This window comes from Meles meles, chromosome 1 (genome assembly GCF_922984935.1).
Source record: "Meles meles chromosome 1, mMelMel3.1 paternal haplotype, whole genome shotgun sequence".
NCBI classification, from domain to species: domain Eukaryota; kingdom Metazoa; phylum Chordata; class Mammalia; order Carnivora; family Mustelidae; genus Meles; species Meles meles.
The window spans coordinates 191,540,933-191,556,651 of record NC_060066.1 but is presented as its reverse complement, the minus strand read 5'-3'; the positions used below and the strand labels follow the sequence as shown (position 1 = coordinate 191,556,651).

Here is a 15,719-nt window from a genome sequence, read left to right as displayed (position 1 = left end):
CACGCCGGAGCGGCGTCATTCCGGGGAGCGGCCTCGTCGGCGTGCGGCCTCATCCAGAGCGGCCTCGTCCGGGGAGCGGCCTTGTCGGAGTGGTGTCATGGGAGCAGAGTCTGTGTCTTCGTCGTTGCCGCCTCTTCATCGTCGGGAGCGGCCTCGTCCGGGGAGCGGCCTCGTCTGGGGAGCGGCCTCGTCCGGGGAGCGGCCTCGTCCGGGGAGCGGCCTCGTCCAGAGCGGCCTCGTCCAGAGCGGCCTCGCCCAGAGCGGCATCATCGGGAGCAGCCTCGTCTGGGGAGCGGCCTCGTCCGGGGAGCGGCCTTGTCGGAGTGGTGTCATGGGAGCAGAGTCTGTGTCATCGGGGTTGTCGTCATCATCGTCGCCGCCTCTTCATCGTAGGGAGCGGCCTCGTCTGGGGAACGGCCTCTTCTGGGGAGCGGCCTCTTCTGGGGAGCGGCCTCGTCCGGGGAGCGGCCTCGTCCGGGGAGCGGCCTCGTCCCGAGCGGCCTCGTCCGGGGAGCGGCCTCGTCCCGAGCGGCCTCGTCCGGGGAGCGGCCTCGTCCGGGGAGCGGCCTCGTCTGGGGAGCGGCCTCGTCCCGAGCGGCCTCGTCCGGGGAGCGGCCTCGTCTGGGGAGCGGCCTCATCCGGGGAGCGGCCTCGTCGGCGAGCGGTCTCGTCCGGAGCAGCCTCGTCCGGAGCGGCCTCGTCCGAGGAGTGGCCTCATCCGAGGAGCAGCCTTGTCGGAGTGGCATCATGGGGAGAAGAATCAGGTCGTCAGGCTTCTCATCGTCGTCGTCGCCGCCTCTTCATAGTCGGGAAATGGCCTCATCTGGGAAGTGGCCTATCCAGAGCAGCCTCATCCAGATTGGCCTCGTCTGTGAAGCCGCCTCTTCCGGGAATCGGCCTCATCGGGTCATCCTTGCTGCCTCTTCGTGAGAGATGGTTTGATTTTCGATGCTTGGCGCGAAATAAAGGTTTGCATCAGTCTCGTTCCTTTGATCACGGAGCCTAACAGGGGGGACAATTCTTATAGGGACAAGTTCCCATGTCCCATGGGAGCACAGTGAGTGTCTGCTCCCATCCCATGGACTCAGTGGGCAGGGCTGTGCCCATCACAGAAGTGATCCCATGGGGACCCAGTGAGTGTCTGCTCCCATCCCATGGACGCAGTGGGCAGGGCTGTGCCTATAACAGAAGTGAGGTCACAGTGTATGTGGGTGGGCCCCCAAGAAGCTGCCTCTGTCACAATGGTGGTGTCATCACCACCATTGATGAGTACTTGGACTCATCCAATAGGAGGAGCCGTGGGGGGAGCACGTGGGCCTGTCAGAGGTGTTATGAGTTGAATTGTGCCCCCTGCCCAAATTCATATGTTGAAGTCCTAACTCCTAGTCCCTCAGAATGTGACCTTATTTGGAGAGAGCATCTTTGCCATTTCACCTAAATTGAAATGAGGTCATTAGGGAGGGCCTTAATCCAATTTGACTGGTGTCCTTATAAAAAGGGGAAACTTGGAGACATACAAGGATTTGAAGCCAGAGATTAGGGTGATGTTTCTATAAGCCAAGGAATTCCAGACTGCCAGCAAACTGCCAGAAGTGAGAACAGACTCTCCCTCACAGCCCTCAGGAGGTGGTCAGCCCTACTGACACCCTGATTTTGGGACTTCAGACTCCAGCACAGTGAGAGAAGAAATGTGTGCTGTTTAAGCCCTCCAGTCCGTGGTATTTGGTTACCATAGCCCTAGCAAATTAAGATGCGGGAGAAGCCTGAGAGAGGCTTGCGTCTGCCTCAGCAGGAAACACTGACCACATATGTGGGCCCAAGTCTCTCCTATGACAGAACATGGCTATCTGACGAATCATGATGCATCTGACAGCCCACACCACCCACTCAAACTGGGTGTGCTTAACAGGCACGAACACTCTTGGTTAGGGCTGGCCTCTGTGACAAGCCCATAGACTGCGTCACTGGATGAAGCAGCTTTGTTACTATCAGGAAGGAGCCAGCACTCTCTGGTAAAAGCACTGCTTCTCCCTGCTGCTTCATTGGCGTGAGAGGCCCAGCTCCTCCTCCTGAGGTGACCCAGGTCGGGGCAAGCCCAGTTAGACCTGCTGAAGCTCCTTCTGAAGAGACAGTGCCCGTGTAACTGGTCCAAAGGTGCCTACTTCCTAGAATACCCTTGAAGGCTTTCCCTAAATGACAAACCCAAATCCAGTATTCACCTCTGACAAGGGATGAAAAAGCCAAGTATCAGAGCATTATGTATATACAGCATTCTATAGATTTATAAAAGAAACAGAACCAAAAATTTCATGAAACAATACAAATCCTCACAGATACCTGTAACATATGTATGTTAACATGTGGAAAAAGATTGGGAAAGATCCTGTTAAAGCCACAGTGATTATTTCTGGAAAATAAGCCTGGGTCTGGAAGCTGTAGACAGAGAAAGCTTGGCCTTACCTGTAAAGCTTTAATTTCTTCCTTCCCTTTGTTCTTCCTCCCTCCTTCCCTCCCCCCGCCTCTCTCTTTTTAACAGGGTGAGTGTGTTTGTGAATATAATTAAAAATTCATTTTAAAAAAGAAAATTGCAAAAGCAGTATTTATAGTATAATACAATTTTGGTGAACATATAATAATAGAGTTACATCAACATATGTACAGAAAAATGGGGAAAACAAACGCAAAAGTTAGTTATCTCTGCATAAGGTGGGTTTGGAGATGGGATTACGGGAAAATTTTTACTTTCAATGATGTATTCGTAAAAACATCTAATGTTTTAATTTTTTATAAGCATGTATTAGATTGGAAAAAAGTCCAAAATTATGAAAAAAAAAAGTTGGTGGAGGAATTTGGAAAAAGAATTTAGAACAAATGGTTCAGTCAGTCACACTAGGGAGGCATCCGAGGGAGATGTTGGCCTACCTAGGGCCACAGCATATAGTGCCACAGATCAGGAACCATCTACACAGTCCCAGGTGATGGCCCCTCACACAGGAGAAGGGAGTGGATAGGGCTTGTCCCAGGGAAAGCATGCCAGCAGGGGGTCCTATCACAGGATTTCACTTCAGCAAGGCAGAGCCCCAGTGAGCATAGTCAGGAAACCCTGCGTGGGAGTTAATGGGCTTATCTCATTGTGAAGGCTCAGAGGGCGCTCCTGGGTTGTTACCAGAATCCTCCATCATGAGAGAGGAGGAGGTTTGCTGAGGGTAATTTGGGCCTGACACATAGGGGAGGATCCAGAGAGACTAAGTAAGCCTATCAAGGCTGAGGGGAAGTGGCCGACTGGCCACTCAGGGATGTCCAATGGGAACATTCAGGGAAAACTGTTGGCGGTTGGATCTGGACGGAAGGCCTCCGATGGTGCTGTTGGGCCTTAATCCTGGAAAAACCTTGTCAAGGGGGTTAGGTATCTTCACGGGGCCGGAGAGACATGCCACCAAAGGGGAGCCTGCATCTATAGGCCTGCCTGCCACCCCTCAGCCCTCCCTGTGTTCTCTTTTCCCCTACGTGGAAGGCTGGGAATACGGTGGTTGTGGGTAAGAGAAGGGGATGGGCAGGAGGGGATGCACAGGAGGCTACGGCACTCTGGGTACTTACCCTGATACTCCAGCTTGAATCCTGGCCGGTTCTGGGAGTGGTCGCTGTGGAAATACACAGTGGTCTCATGGGATGTGGAGAGCAGGGAGCCTGGAAGCTCGCTACCACTGAATCTGCCCATCATGCGGCTGGTCTCGTAGGGGCCATTCCGGATCTCTATGAAGTCGTGGTTGGGCTCAGTGGAGAAGTTCAGGAACTGGATGTGAGCCCCTGGGACCAAGAGAGAGGCAGACAGTGCCCAAAGCAATGGAGTCCTGCTTTAAACGTGAGGCTTCATGGAAGCCTTTTCTGCCAGACCTCACGCATCCCTACTACTGGCTTCCCCCCTGAGATTGCCAGAACACAGTTCGGGGAGACACCATCCAGTCCAATCTTTTGTCTTGAGGCAGGATTGAACTTAAAAATACATTATTCACTCAGAATGAAGGGCATCGATCATTCCAGAGCTTGTCCCGAGTCCATTTTATTTTACTGAAAACAAAGCTCAGGGCTAACAATTGACTTGTAGTTCCTAGCCCTACCAGCAATACAAAGATAACTTTGTTAAAATAAACTTTCTACTTAAAAACATCACCACTTAAAAATAACTATACCTAATTAAAAGACATGAACTTCAGTACTGGTATCTTTTAGAACACTTAACGATAATTCAGAAATAAAAATATATTGTCAGTGAAGTTTATGCTTTGGGATCCTACTGGATTAATCAAGATCTCCTAACAACCTGATAGGTTAAATGGATCCGATTAAGCCCTTAACTTACATAGTGATATACTCTGCAGAATGGAGATGGAAAGATTGATATTTGCTTACAGCTGAGACTTCCCTAAATTATATTGAGGAAATGTATTTACTGTGCATAGGAAAATGTCCATTATGTTAGCTGTGAAAATCTAATTGCAAAGTAGTATGTACTATATAATTCTAATTTTGGTACTAAAAACCCAGAAGAATGTTCATTGATATGAATATCTAATTCACTAATAATATTTACTGAGCATTTGCTATGCACCAGGGCTGTGATGGGCAATGCACAGGGATGAACGATATTTATTAGGCCCTTATCTTCACGGGGGTTATATTTGAATGGTGAGGACTAAGCTATAAATTATTATCTCTCCATAGTGGGGTTACAGATGGATTTTAACCTTTTAAACATTTCTCACCTGTAGTTTCTAATTTACATAAATGGAGATGTAGGTGTGATTTTTTGCAATTAATTAAATAAATTTTTATTTAGAAATTTAATTTAAAATTATTAAAAGTTAAAGATTTGATTTACAACATTGAAGACCCCTCGTATCTCCTGCTCTCTCCCATTTGAGGGTCACTCATGGATCGGGAAGATACCTTTCCAATTCATGGTTTTAGATTCTTAAATATATGTTTGACTTATTTGTCTCAAACATGTACATACATGTTGTTATACTGCACATGAGGTTTTTTAAATTTTTTTATTCAATATTGTGCTTTTCAAGGTCTATAATTTTATTTTATGAATTACCAACCACACTATTCACTACTCTATTAATGAACATGCAGATCATTTCCAAATCACTGACAATTGTGCAATGAGCACTTTAGGACATGTGGTCTACAGCCCACACATCATCCCAGCACCGTGGGCAGCATGTTCATCAAAGGGGCTCTTCCCTGATTCCAGATTTCTGAATTGAATGGGTGGGGAAAAGGGCTGGGCTTCACCACTGCCATCTGGTGGTAACATCTTGTAAATTCAGTGGTTCTGTACACACTGAAACCAGGTGCCATACTCAGGTCCTCACTGGAGTCCAATGTTCACTTGAAAGCAAGGACTTCTGTGATTGCACTCTGCAGAGGGCTTATTCTCCAGAGGCTGAATAAGCACCCAGGCCTTAGAGTTAGAGAGCTCTGGTGGCTGAACATCAGGACTTACAAGAACAGTGATGTACCTCCCACTTAAACTTCTAGTTTCCTTTGGATGTTGTGCTCCCTCCATCTCTCTCTCTCTCTATCTCTATCTCTCTATCATCTGATATTCTTGTGGTCCATGCCTGGGTGCAGAGCTATGGGGTCTCCTAGCTCCTCTTCCCTCAATCTCTAAAATCTGGAGTTCCCCAAGGCTGCAAAGTGCTCATCATTTTGTATTCTAATCATGCACCCCCAGGTTCCTCCAGAAGATGGTACAAAATATAAGACTCCATCTTCTGAAAGGTCACCAACTTCTCTCCTTCCCTCAGAATAGATTTAAAGCAGGCCAGTTCAGTCCCTTTCTCCTGAAAGCCCCTTCTCTATCAGAAGACCCAGTCTCGGCTGAATAGTACAGAATAAAAAGAGGTGGCTTTCATTCCTGAGGTCATAGACTGGGAGACCACAGGCCTGTGCAGGAGCCATCCCCACAGGACGTTCTGGGAGCAGGGCAGTGACTCAGGCAAGATGACCCATCAGCTCCACATCACCATAAATCTTAACTCTTCAACAGAGATGTTGGGGTTAAATTATATTCCCAGTCAGGAATGAATCATCAGCAATTAAATTTTGTACCCAGACTGATGTCCTCCATACCCCGCCAACCCCCGTGCCTGGCATACTCCATCTCCACACACACACACACACAACCCCCCCCCAAAAAAAAACTCCCACTCTTTAAGACCGGCCAGAATATGCATATAAAGAATGCAAAGTCTGTATCATATTGACCTTGGCTATATAATTTAATTAGTATGGGAAATTGGATATTGAAGTTAAAAGCACAACTTGAGGTTCAGTCTCTGTTAAACACTTTTTTTCTTTTTCAGCCACCCCTGAGTAATTTCTCATTCCACAGTCCTGAATGTTAGCTTATTACTCAGATAATAATAATAATAATAATAATGGCAATCCTTCAGATTTTCCCTATATTTTATGTTCCCAAAGTGTTCATTCCTAGCATTCTTAACTGATCTTCACAATTGTATGAGAGGTCAACAGATGAGGAAGTGGAGAGGTGGGCCGCTCTACTACCTTGGTCAAAGTCATAATGAAGGGTCACCAAGGGCCTGGGTGTGCAGACTTACCAAAGCCCACGGGCAGCGCTATCTTCCAGGAGCAGTCCATGTTGCTGGGGTAGTTGCCGGGGAAGCCAGGGCTCAGGATCACCCCCTCCATCTCTTCCACTGTGCCCCCACACTGTGCTGTGACAATGAGACCAGACAGAGGGTTAGGACAGCATGGAGGAGGGTATGGAGTCATGCCAGTGTTTGAATGCTCCCTTACAGCAGCAGTTTCTGATCCCTTCCCAAGTCATGAACCCCTCTGAGAATCCAAAGGAAGCAACAGTAATCTCCCCTAAATGACTATACACATGGGCAAGATTGAGTACAAATTTAAGTTCAGGAAGGCACTGCCCAACTGGTCACAAACCCGAGTAAGGCCCCCCCCACTCCCCCCGAGTTAGGACTCTTGACCTAGAGCCAGCCCTTTGCAGGTCAGTTTCCTTAGTAAGGTCATGCAGCAGCACTGGTCTGCTCCAAGAGGAGTGTGACCGTTCTTACACGATGCCTCAAATCTCTATCACTGTCCAATCAATTCTTCCAAGACTTAAAAGAAAGGCTGAAGTGAGGGGACTGGCATGCACAGAGTCCTCACTTCAGGCTCCATGCTGGGCTCTGTACAAACACTCATCCCATAGGGTTGTGTGGTCCGCAGATGAGCCTACCAGGGGCACACACTTGCTCTCTGACCTTCATCCTCAGCCAAAGTGACTGTGATTAGTGTTCCATGGGGAGCCAACCATGAAGGGCTAGGGCCACTGACACTCCAGCTGAGGTGATGTCAGAGTCACCTAAGATGCAGGGCTGGAGCATGAATACAGCCTGGTCAGTGGACTTCAATTCTTTTCTTTCCCAGGAAATGGTTGTGGGAGCTTCAAGGGATTAGCTGGTTATGGAAGCCAGAGAAAGAGGGGAAAGTGGGGGGTCTGCCAGGTCCAAACAAAAGCCTCTGGGGAGAGGGCGACAAACAGAACCGTGCCTGGGTTCAGAGTGGGGGCGGGGCTCTGGCACTGACTGCCAAGGTCACCATCCCAACTCTTTCACTTCCCGTGTGACTTTGGGCCAGTCTAAACCCCTCCAAACCTCAGTTTCCCCCACCTATAAAATGAAGCTGACCACAGGACCTACATCACGGGGTGGTCCTTAACGTTACAGTGGAAAGGCCTGCATGTCACTTAGAACAGGGGCCGATGCACACAGTAACCGGGTGACAGGCACTCAATTAGTGGTAGCTGCTGTTAACAGGGGTGGTTTCCTCTGCAAGAACTTTGTAATATGGGGTGGGAATGAGGGGAGTGCCTCAGTCTGCCCAGACACATTTCTGACCACAGGGCAGGCACCCACACCCTGCCTAGTGGTGAGATCCCAGCAGGGAAATGTCATTATGCCTAAGGGATGCTCCCTCCCCACTCACTTTGCTTCTTATCCCAAGGTCAGCCTTGATTTGTACTTTACAGTTGGCGGGGCATCAGAGAAAAGTATGTTTCCATCCCTGATGGTGCCAATCACTTTTTAATCTTTAAAAGCCTTAGTTTTCCCATTTGCAAAAATGAAGGCAATGATACATCCCCTGAAGAGCTGCTGTGAAGAAACAGGTAGGCCATGACTTGCATACAGTAGATGCTCAATAAATGTCACGTCCTCCCTCCCCAACCCAACAGAGCTAGGCCCTTGTTTCACCTGTAACCCGCCCCCTGCCTTTTCTCTAGTGGCAGATTTTATCCACCTGTCCCATGAAAAGTCACGGGGGAAGGCTTCAATTGCCCAGAGGTTCCATCGGGACTTTGGTCAATTATCTGGAATCAGGATGGTCATCGTAATGTTTTCAAACAGGCAAGCCTCTTGTGATCCCTCATTCAATGGGCGAAGGTCTGCAGAAGTCACTACCAGCTTGTGCGAGAGCCACACGGCAGCCTACAACGACTCCCTTCCAAGAGATTTGGGACACCAAACTGTCTTTTGATCTGAGCTTGATCTCCATGAGATGTCACTGAACCCAGATCTCTGGCAGAAATGGGTATTATGAATGGACTGAGAAGGTTGGGGCTCTCTTACCAATACAGAGCGGCGGAGGGTAGTTCCAGCGGCGCACAGTTCCGGGCATGCAGGAGATGTGGGCGTGGCCCTGGAGGGATCAGGAACAGGGGTGGGCTCATTGCCCCCAGGGGCACAATTACATGTACAACCCAGAACAGGGGGTTTGTTCAGGGGCCTTGTGTTGAGCAACAAGATACACAAAGATCCACAAACCCTCTGTGGGGAGGGATGAGGCAGAGGGAGAGACTTTGGGGAAGGATGCTTATTAACAGTTATTACTAAGGAATTCTCATTACTAAAGTTTCCTTGTGAGACTTCTTTAATTACTAGATTCCCTCCTGGCCCTCAAAGGAAGATTTAATTTTCCTGGAGTCTAATCAAACTGAAACTTTGCAGGAGCCCATTCTGAGGCTGGCTGGTGCTAACGCGCCCAAGTCAGCAGTTTGTCTTTTGCATGAACAGCTCCGGGAAAGGGCAGTGGTCCCCAGGGAACCCGAGGGGCTGCTCCCTGTTCTTCAGTGACTGCAGCTCAGCTGACAAGAGGCTGGCCAAGCACATCTCAGGGGCCACCTGCTTCCTGCCCGGGGTGTCGAGGGGAGGTACCTGGAGGGCATATCCTGGCTCGCACTGGAAAGAGACCACATCGTTCACCAGGTAGCGCTCGCCAGTCTTCACCCCGTTACTGGGCACAGCCGGTTCTGGACAGCTGCTCAGGCCCACCGCTAGATGAGACAGAGACAAAGAGAAAGGAGGAGGGACAAGCCCAGCAGGTCAGTGCACCAGTAGGCAGAGGATAATGCTGGCAGCGGGGAGGAGAAGGGGCTCCAATCTGTACTTTCTTTGCCCTCTGCCTAGAGACCAGTGCTTCCTAACCCTCTTACCCTCCGAGTGCACAGAAAGTCAGAATATTTGTGCAGCACAGAGGATCAATAGACTGATGCTCCCTGGGGTGGGTGGGCATCATGTGGGTCATGTACCTGCCCCCTGAGGTCAGCAGAAGGACTCTGGAGCTAGGGAGATGCCCAGCCTGGCTCCAAACACCCAGATCTCTCTACGCAGCTTCTCCTGCATCAGTCCCAGACCCTCAACTTCCCCTTCATTTTCCTTGTCTTAAGAAGACAATTCCTGGGGGCCAAGAAGCTGGGAGAGGGGAAGGAAAGGCAAGGAGGAAGGAGAGCAGTTATCAGAGAGAGGCCTCTCAGTGTCACTCAGAAGGCTCTGAGAGTCCCACTCTCGGGGATAGGCTATCCAGAAAAAAATTTGCCAGTGGGTGAGACTCTCTGCTGCCTTATTTCTCCTTTTCTGTTTTTAAGGTGAGGCCAGTTCCTTTCTGGGAGTACTACTGGGGGTTCCTCACGCCTAGCCCCCCATGGTCAACTCTGGTCCTTGGCTCACTACCGGACCCCTTACCGCCTCCCTCTCTTTCCCTGCCCTAGGGCCATCCTGTGCTCAGAGGCAACTGACATTTCTGAATCTCTCTCCTTGAATCATGGACAGCCTTCCTCAGCAGTTCAAAGTGGGTCCCCATCAACTGTTTTTCAGAATCTCATCCTCTCACTAGACATTCTAGGACTGTCACAATCTTGGCCCAATCACTTTCCAAGATCACCTCTAAGGGCTCTCAAACAGTCCTTCATGATCCTTTCTTGAGTTTCAAAGTTCATCTGCATTTATTTGCTCCTTATTCTATACCCAGCATTGTACACCATCTATGCTAGGACATCCATCCTAATCTTCCTCATTGGAGTCTTCCTCCTCCCTGCCCACCCACCATCATCATTGGAGGAGCACTTACTGAGACTTCCCACTAGCAAGGCTGGGGCAAAAGGGGTCCACACATCATCTTATCCCCTTGAAGGAAGTCTTTGCATCCTGTCTCACAGCTGAGGATGCAGGCCAAGAAGCCCAGAGACATGTCCTTAGCAAGCCACAGAGCTGGGATTCACACCAAGCCCAGTCTAACTCCAGGTTGGTCCAGGTAGAGGCCAGACTCACAGGTCACATTAGCTCATAGGTGACCCAACCCTGCTCTCCCACCTCCCTTCCTGAAATCATCCTCATCCAGCTTTGAATTCCCTGTTGGTGGAAACTCACAGCAAGTGGGAGTAGAGCATCTCCTGACTGTGGGATGTGCCCAACAGGGGTCCCTCTGCAGCTGTGGGCACTTAAGATGCACCAACTAACTAAGATGAGATAAGATGAACTAAAGAGATCTCTGTGTACTGAGGCACGAGACTGGCAGTGCTGTTTTCCAGGAACGAGGGCGGACAGACTTTATGGTTTGGTCTGATCCTAGGCACCTGCACAGCTCAGAGAGTTTGGAGCGGGCATCCTCAGCCCTCCTGGTTGATTCCTGGTGGATACCTTCTGATAGCCCTCCTAGTAGTTCCCAGATCCCTTGGGAGATACAGGCTCCCCGGGGAAGCCATATGTACGTAGCAGAAAAGGGATGGGAAGGGCTGGCCAGCCTAGGACACCAACACCACCTCCATCACCTTGTGGAGCTGGTGATATGTTCTTGTTCCACATTCAGAGCTGACAGTCGACATGCACATCAGATAACTACATGTGCTTTTTTCCTTCAGAGGAAAATTCACAGATAACAAAGTTGTAACAAAATACATACATCTTATGCGTACATTTGCTGAGTTTTGACAAATGCCTGCATCTGTATAACTCCAATCCCTATCAAAACTACAGAAAATTGCTAACTCCAGAAAGTTCCTTTGTGCCCTTCCCAGGCAATTCCTGTCCTACATGTGCCTTTGTGTGTGTGTGTGTTTTAATTTTTTAATTAATTTATTTATTTTCAGCATAACAGTGCTCATTGTTTTTGCACCACACCCAGTGCTCCATGCAATACGTGCCCTCTCTATTACCCTCCACCTGGTTCCCCCACCTCCCACCCCCTCTCGCCCCTTCAAAACCCTCAGTGTTTTAAAGAGATAGAGAGAGAGAATGCACGTGCAAGTGGAGGCAGGGTGGGGTAGAGGGAGAGAGAGAATCTTAAGCAGGCTCTATACTCAGCATGGAGCCCGAGGCAGGGCTCAATCTCAAGATGCTGAGATTATGACCTGAGCCAAAATCAAGAGTCAGACACTTAACCCACTGCATCTGCTTTTAAGAAGTGAAAGTGATTCTTGCAAATGAAGGCTGTTTTGGCCTATGTCCAGCTGGGTAAAAGACCCCAAAGACAGGATTAAAATAATCATCAAACTGAATTTGAAATACTACATCTTGGCCATCATCTTGTCTCTTTCTCCCCACTCCTCCTGGCACTCTAAGTAAAATGCAACACAACTCAACTCGGTATTTGGTGGGGTGACCACAGCTTAGTGACTGAAACCTACTTAACCACTCGGCAGTGATAGAATAAGGAGAGACAGAGAGAAAGAAAGGGAAAGCAAGAGCAGAAGACTGTGGTAGGGGAAAAAAAAATGGAATGAGGAGAAAAGTGAAATCCAAGAGAGAAAGAAGGAGACAGAGAAAAGTCCATTCTAATTTCTCCTTCAGTGCACAGCCTGACTTTATTTAAGCCATGCATGCAACAATGGAGGAATTATTTTTTATCATATGCAATCTATTGCTTTCAAAAGCATATTGTTCCATTTCCATTTCAATTAAATCACCATTAAGTGAGTCATAGCAGTAGCTATGACTTTTCAGTACCCTTCAAAATCATTTGACTCTACAGTCAATTCTTCCCCTCTGCACCCTCTTTGTAGACTATCAAATATTAAGAGAACAGTAGCTTAACAAAACAAAAATGGTTTTGGCGCCTACGAATTTCATCGCTTCTGTTTTCCCTCAGCCCTTTCCGCTGTAAGAGGACAGTACTTGATAAACATCAGCTACAAAGAAAACTACTAATTCTCTTGAACAAAACAACAACAAACTAAGGAGAGGTGCATTTTTTTCTGGGAATGAGGCAGCAGAATGAAAAGGTATTTAGGAAGGAAGTGTATCTTTGGAAGAGGAAAGAAAAGAAAATATTTGAGGGAACATTTAAGGACTCCAATGTAAATACTGGATAAGAAAACAAAATTGGATAGAACAGAGCAATAGGGTAAAAGGAAAAATGTGAACTATTCAAGAAACCCAGCATACTTCACTTTACCAGGAGAGTGAAGACTTTGAGGTCTGCAGGGGGAAGGTGTCAGAGGTCCCTGTCCTATCCTCTGGCCCTCAGGGTCTTTGCTTCAAGATGTCCCAGGTCTTTCCTGCCAAGTGCACACTTTAGTTCTTTCAGGCTGCAAGCATCCCAGGATCCAACCAATCCTCTCCTAACCATCTGGATAAAGATCATGTGCTTGGAGACCAGCAGAGCATCTGTAGAACATCCAATGACTGACCTTATCTTATCAGGCCTCTGGCACCAACTGGGGCTCCCATCTGGAAGGTCCACGCTGTCCAAGATGGTCAGGCCAACTCTGCCTTCCCATATTCCCACTTCTCATTCCAACCTAGCTCAGGCACCTGCTTCTGTAAGGTCTCACCTGGCCAGGTTTAGCTCCCCTCTTCTGTACTTCCTTAACTGCTTCAGTTGCACTAAAATTATTGCTCTCTTGTCCCCCTATCTCCCTGGACTGTGTGTGTGTGTGAGGGCAGGAACCATGTCTTATTTATCTTTGTTCTGTGGGCATCTAGCACAGGCTTGCCACATTGTGGACACTCAAGTGTTTCTTCACGACATCGACCTCTCCACCTGTCCCAGGGAGAAGTGACCATGCTCTTCTTTGAACTACTGCTCTACTATCTGGGCACATCCATGAGAGCACCTGGAATCCTGTAATGTGCTTCTCTGTCCCAGTGTCTGCCTCTCTTTAATTGACTTGGAGGGGACTTAATCATCTTGATCTCACCCAGTCCTAGCAACCCTCAGCACAGCACCTGGCATATTATAAACACTCAATAACTATTTGTTGGATGAACGAATAACAGATGCCTCTGCCTACCTATTCTTTTTTTAAATTAATTAAAAAATTTTTTATAAACATATAATGTATTATTAGCCCCAGGGGTACAGGTCTGTGAATCTCCAGGCTTACACACTTCACAGCACTTGCCGTAGCACATACCCTCCCCAATGTCCATAGCCCCACCACCCTGCCCCCACCCACCCTCTTCAGTTTGTTTTGTGACATTAAGAGTCTCTTATGGTTTGTCTCCCTCCCGATCCCATCTTGTTTCATTTATTCTTTTCCTACCCCTCAACCCCCCCACGTTGCATCTCCACTTCCTCATATCAAGGAGATCATATGATAGTTGTCTTTCTCCGATTGACTTATTTCGCTAAGCATAATACCCTCTAGTTCCCTCCACGTCGTGGCAAATTCTGCCTACCTATTCTTTCCTCTACCCAGAGGGGAAGGGAATGGCAGGCTGTCCCTGGATGAAAACAGTCTCCCCAGTAACCTCTGTCTTTGTTGCCCCACCAGGCACATCCACAGCCTTATTTTTCTAAGAGTTTTTCATTGTGACCACTTCGAGATATTGGAAGCTAAAATGGAAGGTTCTGAGAGTGGAGTGAGAACTCTGGTGCGAGAGGAGTGAAGTTTCTCATGAGGACAAGAACTTCAAAGACAGTTGCATCATAGAAGCCAGGCTTGGAGAGGACCGGTTTCAGGAGCGGAGGAGAGCACCTGAATTTCCCTACATCCTAGATTCCATACAGGACCTAAGTCAATGATGGGGCTACCTTCCCATTCCTGGAGTGGACACTGGGGAAGTGCACAGGTGTCTGGGTAACAGAGACTGGGGTGAGAGTCCTGGCTCTACCACTTACTGGCTGTGCAGTCTTAAGGAGTTACAGACCTTCTCTGAGCTTTAGCATCTTCCTCTAGGTCTGTGGTAAGGTTTACATGGCATAGAGAATATACAGCCCCAGTGGGCCCCCTGCTCATTGTGTGGGTCCTTAGTACCTGTCAGTTCCCACCCCAAGCCCCACACACAGCTGAAACTTTGGATCCTCACTTTTGTACTCCAAGTGGAAGCCGGCTGCTGACACGCTGATATCTGAGTAGAAATGAAGGTAGAGCTGGTTGGAGGTGCTGTTCAGAAGGGCAGGCACAGTTGTTCCTATGGCAAGGAAACAGGGACCATTCATGCTTAACCATCTCCAGCCCCCAAGCTCCTTCCCATTTCTCTTGCTTTTGCTACCTACTGACATTATGCTCTCAAGATCCTCAAAGGTCGCCAGTTATTATACTTGCTACATGCAAATCAGCACTTCCCGTCCGCACCCCCCACCCCAGCCAGGAGTGCTGGGTCTTCTTCAGTGGCCAAGGGAGACGAGACCTCAAACTTTGTGCAAAGTGAGCAGTGGCAGAGCCATATGCCAGCAGGAGGGGAAGTTCCAAAGGTAGTCGAGGAATTTGGTCTCCTTCCCAGCCATCTTCAAAAAATTCTAACAGCTATACTTCTCTGGATATTCCAGGCAGTGTAGACCATATATATGGTGCACACAACTCCTTTCTGTATCTTGGCAACACAGAATTCTGAAGTCTGAAGGACCCGGATGATTGCCCGGGACATAGGGCAAAAACACACACCACACTCAGTGAAGTCTGCCATTGGAATGGAAAACCGTGTAGCCATTTTGGAAAACAGTTTGTCAGTTCCTCAAAAAGTTTAAATACAGAGTTATCATATGACCTAGAAATTCCACTGCTAGGTATATACCCAGAATTGAAATCATGTTCCACAGAAACTTCTCCATGAATGTTGATAGTAGCATTATTTATAATGAGCCAACAAGTGGAAACAACCAAATGTCCATCAGCTGATGGATGGGTAGGTGAAATCTGGTCTATCCACATGGCAAAATGTTGGTGCATGTTACAACATGGTGAGCCTTGAAAAATGATGCTGAGTGAAAGAAGTCAGACCCAGAAGGCCACATATTGTAGGATTCCGTTTATATGAAATTTCTAGAACAAGCAAATCTATAAAGATGGCAAGTAGGTTGCCAAGTTGTGGTTGCCAAGGGATGGGGGAGGGGGAACTATGGGGAATGCATGCAAATGAGTACCTGGTTTCTTTTTGGGGTAATGCAAATGTTCTGGGATTAGAGAG

General features: G+C 48.2%; 1 protein-coding gene across 1 annotated transcript in view; it reads right to left on the bottom strand.

Moving 5' to 3' along the window:
- Positions 1-15,719, bottom strand: part of LOC123926444 (CUB and sushi domain-containing protein 2-like) — a 596,474-nt gene that overhangs the window by 79,472 nt on the left and 501,283 nt on the right. The window contains exons 37-41 of the mRNA XM_045980312.1: positions 14,619-14,723; positions 9,249-9,367; positions 8,664-8,733; positions 6,633-6,749; positions 3,598-3,807 (exon numbers count right to left, since the gene is read on the bottom strand). Of these exons, the coding sequence (XP_045836268.1) occupies positions 3,598-3,807; positions 6,633-6,749; positions 8,664-8,733; positions 9,249-9,367; positions 14,619-14,723 (621 nt within the window). The remainder of the gene's footprint in view (positions 1-3,597; positions 3,808-6,632; positions 6,750-8,663; positions 8,734-9,248; positions 9,368-14,618; positions 14,724-15,719) is intronic.